Source organism: Melanerpes formicivorus, unplaced genomic scaffold (assembly GCF_026170545.1).
Source record: "Melanerpes formicivorus ecotype bairdi unplaced genomic scaffold, bMelFor1.0.p_v2 SCAF_8, whole genome shotgun sequence".
NCBI lineage: Eukaryota > Metazoa > Chordata > Aves > Piciformes > Picidae > Melanerpes > Melanerpes formicivorus.
Genome location: NW_027142360.1, coordinates 25645786 through 25662057, shown reverse-complemented (window position 1 = coordinate 25662057; position 16272 = coordinate 25645786). Strand labels below are relative to the sequence as shown.

Genomic DNA, 16272 nt, shown 5'->3' with positions numbered 1-16272 from the left:
TGAACCTTACCCAGCCCTGGTCAGCAGTGTAGCAGTGCCAAGGCTGGTGGCTGTTAACCAGCCTTAATGTGGCCTCACTGCACCATGAGGAGAAGCCTAAGTCCCACCTCTTCCCTTGCACAATAAACCTGTGCCCAGGGTCAGTGTTGTAACATGGAGCAAGCTCTGTGGCTATGAGGCCCTTGACTACCAGGCAGACACCCATGGGAGTGGAGCCACCTCCTTACCCCCCCCCCCGCCCCTTCCTCTTGTCTTTATTTCCAAGTGAGGCTTTTGCTTTACATTTCCATCATGACACACAACAGGAAAATGGATTGCCCACAGCCAGGGGTGAAGCCTCAGTTTATTTATTGCAGGTGTGAGTCCATAGCTCCTGGAATGCTGCCTGAAGTGTAGTCCAGCACCAGAGTACATTGGGCTCTGTAGCAATCATCTCCACAGCACATTGTAAATGGACAAAGCTTTTCTGATTGGTGAAGCACCTGCTCTAACAATGCTCTTGTGACACAAGAGCCTCCTCCTCACACAGAGGAGAATGAAGTGTAGAGGTAATTTTGCTTGTGGCAGAATGAAGTGGGGCACAGAAGTTACCAAAGGGAGACAGGGCAAAGCCAAACAGGTAAAAACACCAAACCTAGGCTGCTTGGTATTGGCCCAGACAAAGAGAAAACAAGTGAAGAGCTGACTCAACAGATGCAGGAGGCCCTGCAGAAAACATGCAGAGAGGGCTGCAAGGTTTGTGTTCAGAAGCTCAGGAAATACAGTCAAAACCATCCCCTCATGACAAAGATGCCTTTCACACGTGGGGAAGCCAGTGAGCCAGTGCCCTGCTACCTCTGTGTGCTCCTGAGCTACACACTCAGGTCCTTTGGGTCACCTACAAAAACCATGTTGAGTGTGAGGAGAAGGGCCACCCTCAGGTGAGGTCCTGGGAAGGCTCTACCCATCAGAGTAGCAGAACTCTTAAAGGTCATCCTCATGCCTGTGGTGATGACCCACACTTGAATTCATGTCCAGTGATCCCAGGGAGAAGGAGAAAGCTGTTGGTGAAATGGGTCTTGATTCAGGGTGTTGTTCCCTCCTGTACTTCTCAATATAAGGTTTAGCCACCTCCCACACCTGCCAAACAAGAAAGTGAATCAGCAGAGGGAGAGAGACAAGACAAAAGGACAAGAAAGCTGGGGAGGGACTTTTGAGGGTGTCAGGGAGTGATAGGACTGGGGGGAATGGAACAAAAATAGAAAGGGGTACGTTCAGATTGGGTGTTAGGTAGAAGTTCTTCCCCATGAGGGTGGTGAGAGCCTGGCACAGGTTGCCCAGGGAGGTGGTGGAAGCCTCATGCCTGGAGGTGTTTGCAGCCAGGCTGGGTGTGGCTGTGAGCAACCTGCTGTAGTGTGAGGTGTCCTTGCCCATGGCAGGGTGTTTGGAACTGGATGACCTTGAGGTTGCTTCCAACCCTGACAATCCTATGATTCTAAGGTGTGGAAGGGTATTTCCAAAGCAGAGCTGCAGCATGCTCCTCAGAACAGGTCTACTGCCCATGCTGAAAGCTAGCACTTGCCTTCTGCTCCACCAGCAGCCTGTGAGCTGCTTCGATGTCCGGGGCCATGAAGCGATCTTTCATCCAAGGCCTGTAACAAGAGACACGTTGTGAACATTGGCCAAACATTAACCACCGCTGCTGGCATCACATCTCCAGGCAGGCAGCCTCTGGGGAAGGTGTTTATTCTGCTCTTACCTCACCACAGAGCGCACAAGGTCATAGACCTTCTCCAGGGGGGTGGTTGTCCTCAGAGGGCGTAGGAACTCAATGCCCTGGCAGGCGGCGAGCAGCTCGATAGCCAGAACTGGGAAACCAGAATGGCACAAGGGATTCTTCAGCAGCTCAAGGAGAGCTTTCCTTCATAAAGCTACCCCTGGCATTCCTGCTGGACACTATTTACAGACTCATAGGATGGCTTGGGTTGGAAGGGACCTTAAACATCATCCAGTTCCAACACCCCTGCCATGAACAGGGACACCTCCCACCAGCCCGGGTAGCTCAAGGCCTCATCCAGCCTGGCCTTGAACACCACCAGGGAAGGGTATCCACAGCTTCCCTGGGCAACCTGTTCCAGTGTCTCACCACCCTCAGTCTAAAGATGTCTTTCTAATATCCAGTCTAAATCTAATATCTAATCTAAACCCCTCCTCCAGCTTCAATCCATTCCCTCTCATCCTCTCACTACAAGCCCTTGTGGAAAGTCCCTTCCTGGCTTGCTTTCAGGCAACCTGCAAAGCCCAATGGACCCACATGCCCCAGAGCAGCAGCAGCACTGCTTTATAGATGGGCTAGGGGTAGTATGCAGCATTTTAGCAAGCAGGTTGTGGGTGCTCTGCCATAAAGATCTTTCTGTGTGCCAGGCACTCCAGGCCAGCAGTCTTAAATCAACAGGGATCTGTTCCAGAGCATCTTGAGTACTAAAACTGATGGCCATCATAAATCAGAAACATCTCCTTAGGACTGAGAAGAGGCCTGAGCTATAAAAGAAAGTTCTGCCTATGAAGCCTTCAAGGATCCACATGAAAGCATCAGTAAAATTACAGAGCTGTCTGGAGCATGCCCAGGGAAGGGCAATGAAGCTGGTGAAGGGTCTAGAGCACAGGGCTGGTGAGGAGCAGCTGAGGGAACTGAGCTTGTTCAGTCTGGAGAAGGGGAGGCTGAGGGGAAACCTCATTGCTCTCTACAGCTCCCTGAAAGGAGGTTGCAGTGAGGTGGGGCTTGGTCTCTTCTCCCCAGTCTCAGGTGGTAGAAAGAGAGGAAATGGCCTGAAACTGTGCCAGGGGAGGGTTAGGTTGGAGATGAGGAACAATGTCGTTGCTGCAAGAGGGGTCAGGGACTGGCAGAGGCTGCCCAGGGAGGTGGTGGAGTCCCCATCCCTGGAGGTGTTGAAGAAACCTGTGGCCATGGCACTTGGGGACATAGTTTGATGGCCATGGTGGTGCTGGGTTGATGGTTGAACTGGATGATCTTAGAGGGCTTTTCTGACCCAAACAATTCTATGATTCTCTCTCTGCCCAGCTCACACTTGACCATTATTGGCACTCATTCCTCACAAGCCAATTCACTCAAGAAATTGAGTGAGCCAGCTGGATCCAGGACATTGCTGAAACACAGGGCTCCTCAAACTCAAGTCCCTGCACACAAAAGAAAGGTATTTCTCTAGCACTGAGACTTCAGGGCACTCAGAGAAGGAGGAGTGTCACCAGTACCTTCACCTAGCTACATCCAGAGGGTCTGCCTGGAGATCCAGCTCTTTAATGTTACCTTGTTCCACATGCTCAATAACTCTGAGAGCTTTCCTGGCAGCCCATCCTCCCATGGACACATGATCCTCTGTAGCAGCGCTGGTGGAGAGTGAATCCACAGAAGAGGGATGGCACAAGGCTTTGTTCTCAGAAACTGCAAAAATCCAATGCAATACATGGAGGACAGAAGGGGCACAAGAGAGCAGAAGCAGTGACCAACCTGGGGCAAGCAGCCTGTTCACCACCTCAGGCCCAACTCTTGCTCCTCCCTGGAGGATGCATCACTGTTTTACCTGCCTAACTTGATTTGTAATTAGCATTTGAGGGCTACCATTGCCTCTAGGGACAGTAACCAGTATCAGTCTTCAGATGCAAGTGTTAACTTCTTAATCCACCCTCACCTCCAAGACTGGGTTGCTCTGGCCCAAATCTTTGATGGAGAGTGAAGAAAAAGAGCAGACAGCATATACAAGCCTCACCTTACCTGTCACCTCAAGGCAACCCTTTGCAAGGAGCATTGGCTCCCTCTGGGTTTGGTCACAATTACTGCCCCTACCCTGCTTTCAAGAGGAGAGCTAAAGGTCAGCATCTGCTCTCTTCTCATTGCAGTTGAGGCCCTTGCAGAACTTGCTCCAGAAGGATGCTGCAGGAGCACAGAACAAATCCTCTTCATAGAATCACTGAACCATAGAATGCAGGGGGTTGGAAGGAACCCTTGCAGGTTATCTTGTCCAGCCCCCCTGCAGGCAGCAGGGACATCTCCAACTAGATCAGGTTGCTCAGGGCCCCATCATGATCTTCAATGTCTCCAAGGATAGGGCGTCAACCACATCCCTGGGCAACCTGTTGCAGTATTTCACCACTCTCACTGGAAAGAAATTCCTCCTTATGTCCAACCTGAGTCTCCCCTGCTCCAGTTTCAAACCATTGCCCCTCACCCTATCACTACAAACCTTCCAAACAGTCCCTCCCCAGCCTTCCACCCTCCTTGCCTCACTACTAGGCTGCCCAGGTGCCCTCCTCCAGGCATGCACACCTCTAAGGGTGGGAGTGCTCCAGTTTTGAAAGCTGGGTGCTAGCCTTGGAGTAAATCTCTCTAACTGCACCTAAAAGGTGAGGGGAATTTGGCTGCAGGAAGGGCTGTAGGCACCATCCAGTGACAATCTGAGGCTGAGAGCTGCTCTTTAGAAGAGAAGCAGCCATGTCTGCATTCACAGTGCTCTGACCACAGGCAGACCTTTCCTCTCTGAAGCCCAGCAGGATCCCATGGTTTGCCCTTGCCAAACCAGGGACTTCAGAAAAGCAACAAGAGCAGCAGAGAGGTGGTGACACCAACTGCAAACAGGCTGGATGCCACAATCCAGGGCCAGAGCCCAGCTGGCACATTCAGGCAGGTGACTGCAGGGCTCAGACAGGTTGCATGCAACTACTGCAAACAGTTGGGTCTGGCAGGCACAGTGCTGCTGGGGAGGAAAGGAGAGAGGCACCTCCAGTGGCATTGCAAAACAGCTGCATGTTTTGTACAGCTTTATCTATTAACCCTGGGAGTACAGGACACCAGCTGGTGCACAGACACCTTAGGGGCTCTGAACAGCAGGCTTCTTGTTGCCTTAGTCCTGAGATCTAGAGGAAATGTGTACTAATGCTTGTTTTGAGTGTGGCCTCTGATAACCAGCCCTGGGGCCTCCAGTCCCCTGAGGACTGTGGAGTCTGCTGTACAGACCTAGCCACCAAATGGAGACATCAATAATAAGGGTATCAGGCCCAGCTTTGAGACAAATGTTGTCTCCATGCTAGTGAGAACAGAGGTATCCCCTGAAGGGTATCAGGCCCAGCTTTGAGACAAATGTTGTCTCCATGCTAGTGAGAACAGAGGTATCCCCTGCTTAAAGACCATAACTATTCAGGCAGAGGTTCTAGGTTCAGCAGAGTTGCTCAGACAGATGTATGTTTGTTGCCTGCAGTGCTGGCTGTTAATTCCAGCCCTGTCTGAGCTGATTTGCAGGCTCCTGGCTACGCAGTTGGCACTGATTTCAACCAGAGCTCTCATGCTGGTGACCACAATTTAGAGCACTCCCATAGAGGTGCATCCCCACAAGTGTCCACCTAAGGATGGGCATGCTCAGAGCTCTAAAACACACCCATGGGTCAGTGCTGAATAAAGAATCCTGAGCCAAAATAAGTGCAGCTGCACCCAGACAAGGAGATGGAAGCCAGAAGTGATTTATCTGCTACCAAATGACCACTGCCTTGATATAAATTGGTCTTTCTAGCTTGCCCTCTTGATGGCATTGCCCAAGCACTCACCTAGGGCAGCTGCTGTGCAGTGTGCAATCATGAACCCAGAGTTCAGACCACCTTCAGTGACTAAAAATGCAGGCAGCTCACTGAGAGAGGGATTGCAGAGCCTCTCAATTCTTCTTTCACTGATTGCAGCCAGCTCATGCACACCAATGGCCAGATAGTCCAGAGCCTGTAAAAGACCACACTTAACCAGGTGACAGAAAAAAAAGCCCAAACCCACCCAACCAAAACAAAGCAGGAACTGGAAATGCTGGGTTTCTTTCTCTCTCCAAATGCTTAATTACCTTGGCAGGATATTCACCATGAAAATTCCCCCCAGAAATAGTCTCTGCTCTTTCAGCAAACACCATCTTTAAGGAGAAGTTAAGGCACAAACATGAGGCAGCTATAGCTTCCAATATCTGAAGGGGGCCTACAAGAAAGCTAGTGAAGCAGTTTTTAGGATGTCAGGTAGTGATAGGACTGGGGGGAATGGATCCAAGCTAGAGGAGGGGAGATTTAGATTGGACATCAGGAAGAAGTTCTTCACCATAAAGGTGGTGAGAGTCTAGAACAGGATGCCCAGGGAAGTGGTGGAAGCCTCATCCCTGGATGATTTTAAGGCCAGGCTGGATGTGGCTCTGGACAACCTGATCTAGTGTGAGGTGTCCCTGCCCAGGGCAGGGGGGTTGGAACTGGATGATCCTTGGGATCCCTTCCAACCCTGACAGCTCTGTGATTCCAGGACAGGTATCTGGCAGTAACTGAAGCATCTTGACTGAAGGAATGCTTGTGCCAGTGGGCTTTGATTTGCAGGCACATTATGTGAGCTCTGCATCTTTTGCTTGTCAGAATACAAAGAGCCAATCTCAACTCTCCAAACTCTGTGCAGTTTTGACTTGCATTTTCCCAACAGACTACACAAAATGAAGTCTTTGTGTCAGAGGTGGGGAGGGAAGGAGGGCTGCAAGGAAACACTTGTTTGGATAATTCTGATTTGGATATCCTAGCACCATTTCTCAGTTCTTTGGCAGATTCTCTTCATGGGGAAAGGAATAGAGGTTGCTGTTGCAACCAATGGTAGTTATCAACTAAAGCCAGTTACAACCTTTTTTTTTGCCTCTTACACAACCAATTCTAGAGAAGAAAAGGGCAACAAAAGGCCAAGCACCTTTTTTACATAGAAATAAATTCATCCAAAAGATACAGGGTTGTCTGTGGCACTGTTGATTTCTGTTGTAATGATGTCCTTCACAAAGGCAATTGTATCATTTACAACTCCATGGACCTGCAACAGAAGACACAGGCACCTGACCTTACAATCTACACTGAGGACATCCTCACTGTCATCATCCCAGTCTCTACACCCACACATGAAGATGGTGTTGGATTTGCTCTTAAAATCAGGAGTGTCACTGTGGGACACTGTCCACCCCAGGCACCTGGAAGACTGTATTGATGTAGCATTACTGCCATGATAATCAAGGATAAAGCAAGCATGCCATTCTTTACTGGTTTGGTTTGGGTTACCCTTAGTGGAAGATAAGACACTTACTCAGTGGCAGAATGGTCACTAGGGGAGAAACAGCCTTACAAAGCCAGCCCAAACCCTCTAATTATCCTATTTAATTTCAGTAATTCCACTGATTTAAGAGCTTTGTCTATGGTAAAATCCAGGGGGCTGCATTCTTGCAGTATATTTGAGATACCACACTCTCTCTGCTTCTGAAAAGACCTGGTCTTGGCAGCAGAGCAGAAATACCCTACATAGCATGCAAGCACAGAAACTAGCACCTGGCATCTACTCCCAGACCTGAGCACAGCTTTGTTAGATGCTGCCTGATGGCTGCGTGCTTGGGATCCATGATCTGCACATCTCCATGGGCCACAAAGATGATCCAAAGGCTGGATCACCTCTGCTGTGAGGACAGACTGAGGGAGCTGGGGTTGTTCAGCCTGGAGAAGACTCCAGGAGGACCTTAGAGCTGCCTTCCAATAGCTGAGGGGATCCTACAGGAATGCTGCAGAGGGACTTTTCATAAGAGTGTCTAGAGACAGGACAAGGGGGAATGGTTTGAAGCTGAGGGAGAGTAGGATTAGACTGGATCTTAGGAAGTTCTTCAGTACAAGGGTGGTGGGACTCTGGAGGAGGTTGCCCTGGCAAGCTGTGGATGTCTCCTCCCTAGGGCTGTTCTAGGCCAGACTGGATGAGGCCTTGAGCAGCTGAGTCTAGTTGAGAGGTGTCCCTGCCCATGGCAGAGAGGTTGCAGTAGATAATCTCTGAGGTTCCTTCCAGCCTAATCCATTCTATGATCCCATTCATATTGAATTTGAATTATGGGAGAAGCAAAATCAAATCATTTCCTCTAAGAGAGTCACACAGCAGATCATTGACAGCATTTCTGATGTGGGAACTTCCCCAGCTCTTGCTAGGACAGGAGGTGAGAGCCAGTTTTTACCTGAGGGCAGCAGCGCATGGTGTACGCATCCTGAACTCGGTCACAGAATCGATGGCTCTCTAGAAGGAACAAGGGGAGAAAAATCCCAAGTATTTTTCACACCAAAGCATGCAGGCTACTGCTGAAGGGCCCCAGCCTGCCCTAGGAACCTGAGAGGGTGAAGGTTATGATTGTTCACCTGCTATTTCTGATGGATGGTGGTCAGAATCCAGCAGGGATCTGAATCGAAACGCCACCTCAGCCTGCCCTCGGTGCGGGCGCACTGCATGGATGTCTGGTAACAACAGGCAGACTGTTAGGTTTTGCCTCTCTTACCACCAGCTGTTAAGTAAACAGGACAGGCCCAGTACCCACCAGTGTCAAAGGCCCTCGTGGTACCCTTCAAGACCTCAAGCGTAAGGGCAGCAATGATGTCAGCTTGTCGAGCTATAGCTCCAGCTCTTTCCACCGCTTCGCAGCCCAGCGAAGTGATCATCTGTGTCCCATTGATGAGAGCCAGACCCTTCCAGGAGAGAGCAGATGTGAGCCCAATTCACTGCAGCTATTCCACGTGCTGGGATAATTCCCCCTCTCTGTGATCATTCTTCTCCCATGAAGGAGTTCAAGAGCTGTGCTCAGCTCCCTGGATCATTCTAGAGTCACAACAGGCACAGCCTTTCCGAGCATCTTTGCTATGTCAGTTGCTGATGTTCATGACCCTACTATGGCACGACAGACACCCCTGGAGCTCCAGCAGTTCAAAGCACAAAGTTTGCTTCATGTTATTTCAAGCTTAAGCAAGAAAAGTACAGGAAACAGAGCTTTTATAGTTTGGGTTTTTTTCTCCCCTAGCTCCTTGGAAGTGGAATGCTATTTGCATTAATTTCTTCACAGAATTGTAGAATGATTTGGGTTGGAAGGGACCATAAAGATCATCAGGGACTGGCACAGGCTGCCCAGGGAGGTGGGGAAGTCCCCATCCCTGGAGGTGTTCAAGAAACCTGTGGCCATGGCACTTGGGAACATGGTTTAGTGGCCATGGTGCTGTTGGGTTGCTGGTTGGACTGGGTCTTTTCCAACCCAAAACATTCTGTGATGCCTGTCTCTCTCCACCAAGACCCAATCTAAATATCAAGCTTGAGTCTGACATTTCAAGTCAAGTAAGGTGACAGCAGGAGAGCTGACTCCCACTCCTGACACTACTTCAGTAATGTCCTTCTGGAGCTGGATTTAAAATGACTGTTAATTAATTTCTTGCTGAGATGGTAAGTATAAATCAAGTGGCGACTGACTATGCTTGTCTTCCATCAGCTGGCAGCCTTATGCTTGATTTACCTCTTTTGGCTTCAAGGTAACTGGTCTCAGGCCATGGGCTTCCAGGACCTGTGAAGGAGTTTAATGACAAGGTAATTAATGAGCAATGCTTTCCAGTAATTCCATCACCAAAACTTTCACATCTTAAATATCTCCACCAATAAAAAAGGAAAATACAAATTCCTTCAGTGAAAAAAGAGCTTTATATCACAAACACTTCAAATGTGGGGGTGGTTTTCCTGCTGGGTTAATGAAGAGCACCATTTGGGGGCTTAGCATTTCCCAGTGCCAGTAAAGAATCCACTAAGAGCACTGAAGCCAAACACTCTCACAGTCTAGTAACATCTCCTGTTCATTAGCTGATGGGAGAGAGAAATAGGAGGGAAGGCTGAAAACACCTTGGGAAGGTTGCTCTGCCTACACCCTGCCTCACAGCAGCTTTGCTTGGCATAAATTATTTATGAACAATTCCCTAAACCTTCTATAGAAAATCTCCAGTGACAGGAAAAGTCCTGCTCTGTTTCTTACATACACATCTGGGGCAATCACTCTTGGGGAAAAGGGAGAAACAGTAGAACCTTGATTCTGATTAGAATCCTCTCAAGCTTTCCAGCTGGAGAGGCCACAACCTCAGAGATGTGCAACTGTAATTTCAGGGTTGGAAAGTCCAGGACAGACTGGCTTGACTCCTCCCTCCTCCTCTCCCTGATTCCTCCTCTCCTTCTCCAGCCTGCAGTGATAGTACAGTTATCAATACAGGAATAAATGTATTGAGTATCTTCAAGTGCTGAGTATCTTCAAGTCTGAAGGGGCCATACTTGAAGATACTCAATGCTAGCTCCATCTACTAATGCATTAGTGACAGAATGACAATGAATTTCATTGCAAAGCTTCCATCATGTGAGGAAGAAAGTTACAAAAGTTCCTTGTGACCCTAGTTACCTTATCCAAAATTCAATGTGTTCACTTAAAGCCATCATAAAATCAGTAGAAAGTTTACTGATAAGCTACTGTCTTCCAGTAAACCTCAGCATCTGAAGTGTTGAATTGGAAAGGTGATCTTGGGTTTGTTGGCACAATGTTGGTGTTCGTGGCGCTGAAGATGTAGCAATAGTTCTTTCATAGCTGGTGTCATATCCTGTCCCTGCCTCTCTCCAGGTCCTAAATGATGCCACTGTGGCATCTCCTTGCAATGCCATGGCATGGCATTTCTTTAGGACTTAATAAGGTGCTGCACAGTCATATCTGGTCCAGTGACACAGGGGACATGCTCCTGGATTCACCTCCCTCAAGGCAGAGGAGTTGTTGCTAAAGGCAACCCAGTCCCAGTTCAAAGTGGTACCAAAAAACCCAAAGGCTTTTACATGTTGCTAATGTAAGCTAAAGCTCTTTCTCCCAAGGCTGCAGCAATCCTGCAGCTGAGCCACCAAGCAGAAAAAACAAAAGCAAAAGCAATCAGCTGCATGAATCTTACATATTTAGCATCAGCCCAGCCACTCTTCGGGGACCACATCTTTCCCTCTCCAATTAACCCCAGAGCAAGATGGGAGAGGGGGGCCAAGTCTCCACTGGCTCCAACTGTGCCTTTCTCTGGGATATAAGGCAGGCAGGATGCTGGAAAGGAAACAAAACCAAGTCCTCTTAGAGCTTCCTCTTGATACACTCCTTGCAAAACAGAGAAGCTTACATGAGTGTGGTCACAGTAACATCCTGCAGTCATGGTCAGTGGCACCAGCAGGGCTCCTGTCATTGCACACTGGGATTTGCCCCTGCTGCAGTTTATAAACACATCAGCTCCCTTCTGCATTTAGTTTGCAGAGACCCCAGCCCAAGGTGATTGCATGTACAATCACACAGCCAGCCAGGCAAACATCACTGCTCTCAACTCTTCATCACAGGGTGACCAGCTGATGTGGATAAAGCTACCTCTTCATGTGTCACTCCATTGAACACTGGGTTACTCCTAGAAACCATCTTTGAGCCCCCCAGTCCCAATAAGCTCTCCCCTGAGCCTCCTCTTCTCCAGGCTAAACACCCTCAGTTCCCTCAGCCTCTCCTCACAGGGCTGTGCTCCAAACCCCTCCCCAGCTTTGTTGCCCTTCTCTGGACACATTCCAGCAACTCAACATCTTTCCTAAACTGAGTGGCCCAGAACTGGACACAGGACTTGAGGCGTGGCATAACCAGTGCTAAGCACAGGGCAGAATGCCCTCCCTGCTCCTGCTGGCCCTGTTATTCCTGATCTAGGCCAGGATGCCATTGGCCTTCTTGGCCAGCTGGGCACACTGCTGGCTCATGCTCAGCCTACTATCAACCAGTACCCCCAGGTCCCTTTCTGCCTGGCTGCTCTCCAGACACTCTGACCTCATTGAGCTACACCCTTTAACAGAACAATTAAAAGGTGGGGTGGGGGGGGAGAGGGGGGCAGGAAGGAGGGGAGAGGTTTTCTCTCCAGCTCTTTTTTCACCATTGAATGCTTCAATAACTTGCTGGAGCGTTTCCAGGGATATTCCACTGTATCCTTTCGCTAGGACATTGATCCTCAGTGCCAACAACATGCGAGATCTCTCTGGGCTCAGAGGTTTCCCCACACCTGAAAGAGGAGCCCTCTCAGTTACTAGCCCCACTACCAACAGCAGCAGCAAAGGGAAACATCAAGGGAGTTCTTATTACCTGCAGAGTGTGAACGGACCAAGTTCACCTGCAGCTCCCTATGGGAAACAAACCCAAACCCAGTTAGGCCTTGACAGGTTTTTAGTTAGCACGAAGGGGAATACTGAAGCAGCCCTCCCAGCTAACCACAGTGTATCCATGCACAGTGCCAACCTGCTCCCTCCACCTCCTTTCCTGAAAAGAGGATGGAAATGCTGCACTTACCTCAGCTTACTGTTTGGAATGACAGTCCTGGCAAACTTCCCAAACCCGGTGGTGATTCCATACACAACTGCAGGAAATACACACTGGTGGTGAAGGAGGGAAGCAAGTAAAGCCTTCTAAACAGTTAATAGAGTGACAAAACGAGAGGACACAGTCTCAAGCTGCACCAGGAGGGGTTTGGGCTGGATGTTAGGAAGAAATTATTCCCAGAGTGATTTGCCATAGGAATGTGCTGCCCAGAGAGGTGGTGGAGTCACCACCCCTGGATGTGTTTAAAAACAGATTGGATGAGGCCCTTGGTGCCATGGTTTAGTTGGTTAGATGGTGTTGGGTGATAGGTTGGACTTGATGACCTCAAAGGTCTTTTCCAACCTGGTTAATTCTGTGAGATTCTGAAAATATTTATTTACCTGTCTGCTCCTTTACAATCCTTTCAATCACTTCTCTTGACTGGTTGACTTTAGCTTCTGCTTCAGGGGTGAGCTAAAGCAGAAAGCAGTTTCAATGTTAGCTTAGCTGTCACTATTTCACTGCAGAAAGAGCAACATGCCATTTGGAGCCAGGTCTGCTCAGAATCTTTACCTTTATCTTGTAGAGCCCCTTTCCTAAATTGACCAAGTCCTCCGTGGTTAAGCTGTTGCCATCTAAAGAAATATACTACACCAAAGAACCACCTTTTAGTTTGGGATTCATTTAAAGGTGCTTAATAACCAGAATAAATGAGAAGAAAAAAACAAGAAAGAAAGAAAGAGAGGCAACACAGTCACAACTCAGCAATGACAGGAAGCTTGCTCATGCTCATTGGTAAGACAGGAACTCGTTAACAAGAACCTCCTGAGCACATCATCATTTAGATCCCCAGCCCCAGCCACACCACCAGCCCCTGCTCCTGTCAGTGCTGCAGTGGCTCAACTCTCAGCACGTTCTGGTGACCAGCAGGATTTGTTATCCTGAGCTGTAAAGCCATCAGCTGCTCCTACCTGTTCTGGTTCTCGGTATTTGCTGTATCTGAAGGGTCTGTGAAGGAAAACAATCTAAAGGCAGAGAGGATTTCACAGGCAGTGACCATTTGATTACAGCTGGCAAGGTGCTTTAGAAATGAAGGGACACTACAAGCACAGAGGAATCTAGAGAATGGTATATCTGGAATGATAAAAGAGGTGACAAGCTGCTCAAAAGAAAAGGATACAAATGAACTCCTTCTGGCTGAGATGGTATGAAATCTGGAGACATTATATCTCCCTCTATCACTACAAGAAACAGGCACAGTGAACACACAGAGGATTAACTTGCATTCTGCACATACATTGTGGCTCATTACAACACACAGCAGTGAGGAATTCTGATCTGCACTTCTTGGCCCTGAACACATTTGGATGCTTCTGAAAACAATAAATGAGGAATGATGCATTTATTTAAGGTCTATTAGGGCAGAAGCAGCCAGCTCAACTCAAACACCAAGTACTACCTATGACATCATATACCAGCAGTGAGAATGCTGATCTGCACTTCTTAGCCCTGAACACATCTGGATGCCTCTGAGAAAGCATCAAGGAAATGATGCATTTAGTTGAGGCAGAAGCAGACAGCTCAACTTAACCACACACTACAATATATGACATGCCCTACAGATAATGCATACAGAATCCTGTACCCTCTGAACCTTATGCTGAGCCTGATCCTAAGCCCCAAACATTCTTAGAAGACTTAGGTATTTTTTTCCCATTACCAAACTGCAGCTCCTCTCTCAGATGCAATTTTAGATCAACTGAGCCCCACTCTGCTGACTCAGGCACCAAGCTGGTCGCTCTGCAAGGCAGTGCTGCAGGCTTGACTTACCAACTTCAACGAATTCGTTGTCCTCTAGAGCATCCTCCACTGTGTCATCCAGATCCAGCAAGCCAAGGCCCTTGCACCTTCGAATGTAAAACCTGACTTCCTCCACCGAGGCAAAGCCCCCGTTGTCAGGCTTGTTCTTCATGTACCTCCTGACAGCTTCCTTCCCCAGCCAGCGGATGGTGCTGGTGCCGTCGAGGCAGGGCACCGCCAGCCATTCCCCTCGGACGTGCACCGTGTACCTCGGCATGCTTCGCTCCCCAGAGCTCTCCCCTGGCCAAGAAGGGCTGCGGCAGGCAGCAGCCTTACATCTACCACCCAGTGGCCCGAAGAGCAGCCTCTAGCTGGAGCCCAGTGATGCAATCAGAGGCCAAAAAGCCCCCTCGGCATGCCCACCTTTGTAAACAAGCAGGGTCAATGTTTTCGGCTGCCTTCAGCCAATCCAGGCCAGCCCAGGCAGCACACCCTTTCCACGGAAAGGCAGCACACCTCCAGCTATTGCCACAGCAGGCTGGTTTGGGTTGGGGTTTTTTTTTTAATCCAAAGCTCATGTCAGGGAAAGAGAAATGAAAATCAATCCAGGAGCTGGAGCTTTTGTACCAAGAACAGATAAAGAAATCTGACTAAGCTGGAATGAAACTTGAGGGTTTAACAAGGGGCAAGGGAGTTACCACCAGGCAGTAGGTCACACTAGTGAAGAATCACAGAATGGTTTGGGTTGGAAGGGACCTTGAAGATAATCCAGTTCCAACCCCCCTGCCAAGGGCAGGGACACCTCCCACTAGACCAGGTTGTCCCTCTCCAAGCTGGCCTTGAACACCTCCAGGGAGAGGGCATCCACAGCTTCCCTGGGCAATCTGTTCAGTGTTTCACTGCCCTCACTGTGAAGAATTTCTTCCTAACCTCCAGTGTAAACTTCCCCTCTTTCAGCTTCAATCCATTCCCTCTCATCCTATCACTTCAAGCCCTTGTAAAAAGTCCCTCCCCAGCTTTCTTGCAGGCCCTTTCAGGTACACCATGAGGGACAGCTTTTGCCATGGTTTATATCCTCTGAAACAGCACTTTTCTCTTTTTCTGTTACTCCTCCACACGGGGTCACCTTTAAGTGAACAGATGGAACTGATGCTAACTGATCATCTCCAGGAAAAGTTCCTGCCCAACTCACTTCAAAAAGCCATCTGCAGATGGCACCATTCACAGCAGATTCACCTAAACCTCTGCCTTAGAATCCCAGAATTGTTCTGGTTGGAACAGTCCTCCAGGAACAGCAAGTCCAACCATCAGCCTAACCCCCCCATGGCCATTAAAACCATCTCCCCACATGCTATGTCCACACATTGCTTAGAACAACTCCAGGAATGGTGACTCCACCACCTCCCTGGGCAGCCTGTTCTGACCCCTGACCACTCCTGCAGCAAAGAAATTTTTCCTCCTGTCTAACCTAAACCTTTTTTGGCACAACTTCAGGCCATTTCCTCTCCTTTTATCACCTGATACTAGGCAGAAGAGACCAACCTCCACCTCACTGCAATCTCCTTTCAGGGTGCTGTAGAGAGCAATGAGGTCTCCCCTCAGCCTCCTCTTCTCCACACTGAACACCCCCAGCTCCCTCAGCTGCTCCTCCCCAGCCCTGTTCTCCAGGCCCTTCCCCAGCTTTGCTGTCCTTCTCTGGACAAGCTCCAGCCCCACAATGTCCTTCTTGGAGTGAGGAGCCTTAAACTGAACCCAGCATTGCAGGTACAGCCTCACCAGTGCCCAGTACTGGGGCACCATCACTGCCTTACTTCTGCTGGCCAGACCATTCCTGATCCAGGCCAGGATGCTGTTGGCCTTCTTGGCCACCTGGGCACACTGCTGGTTCGTGTTCAGTTGGCCATCAACTAGCACCCAGGTTCTTTTCTGCCAGGCAGATTTCCAGCCACTCTGACCCAAGCTTGTAGTGTTGCCTGGGGCTGGTGTCACCCAAGTGCAGGACCTGGTCCTTGGCTTTGTTAAACCTCATACAAGTGACCTCTGCCCATGGATCCAGCCTGTCCACATCCTTTGCAGAGCCTTCCTACCCTCAAGCAGATCCACACTCCCACCCAGTTTGGTGTCATCTACAAAAGCAGCCCTGTAACAACCCAAAGCAGCCCCCTCTGGTTGTTTTTTTACCTTAACTTGAAGTTCTTACACCGGTGTGGAACTGGCAATGCCCAGCACTGGTTAACAAATGGAAATATTAAAAAGTTCAAAT

General features: G+C 49.2%; 1 protein-coding gene across 1 annotated transcript; it reads right to left on the bottom strand.

The window, feature by feature from the left end:
- Nucleotides 1–331: 331 nt before the first annotated feature.
- HAL (histidine ammonia-lyase) lies at nucleotides 332–14384 on the bottom strand. The gene is made up of 20 exons (XM_068142784.1): nucleotides 14040–14384; nucleotides 13390–13450; nucleotides 13181–13208; nucleotides 12783–12857; nucleotides 12611–12683; nucleotides 12201–12267; nucleotides 11997–12034; nucleotides 11791–11916; nucleotides 10798–10937; nucleotides 9345–9392; nucleotides 8385–8532; nucleotides 8209–8304; nucleotides 8031–8089; nucleotides 6779–6859; nucleotides 5877–5942; nucleotides 5596–5761; nucleotides 3308–3442; nucleotides 1739–1847; nucleotides 1562–1631; nucleotides 332–1119 (listed from the first exon to the last, which is right to left on the bottom strand). The coding sequence occupies exons 1-20, from the start codon at nucleotides 14284–14286 to the stop codon at nucleotides 964–966; spliced, it is 1989 nt and encodes a 662-aa protein (XP_067998885.1). The 5' UTR covers nucleotides 14287–14384; the 3' UTR covers nucleotides 332–963.
- Nucleotides 14385–16272: the final 1888 nt, after the last annotated feature.

Excerpts from the sequence above, each read along its gene's own strand:
- HAL (XM_068142784.1), bottom strand. The coding sequence starts at position 14,286 with ATGCCGAGGTACACGGTGCACGTCCGAGGGGAATGGCTGGCGGTGCCC. Across the intron at positions 8,533-9,344 it reads TTACCTTGAAGCCAAAAGAG|GGTCTGGCTCTCATCAATGG; the intron begins GTAAATCAAGCA and ends CTCTCCTGGAAG. Across the intron at positions 1,120-1,561 it reads GGCTGCTGGTGGAGCAGAAG|GTGTGGGAGGTGGCTAAACC; the intron begins GCAAGTGCTAGC and ends CTTGTTTGGCAG.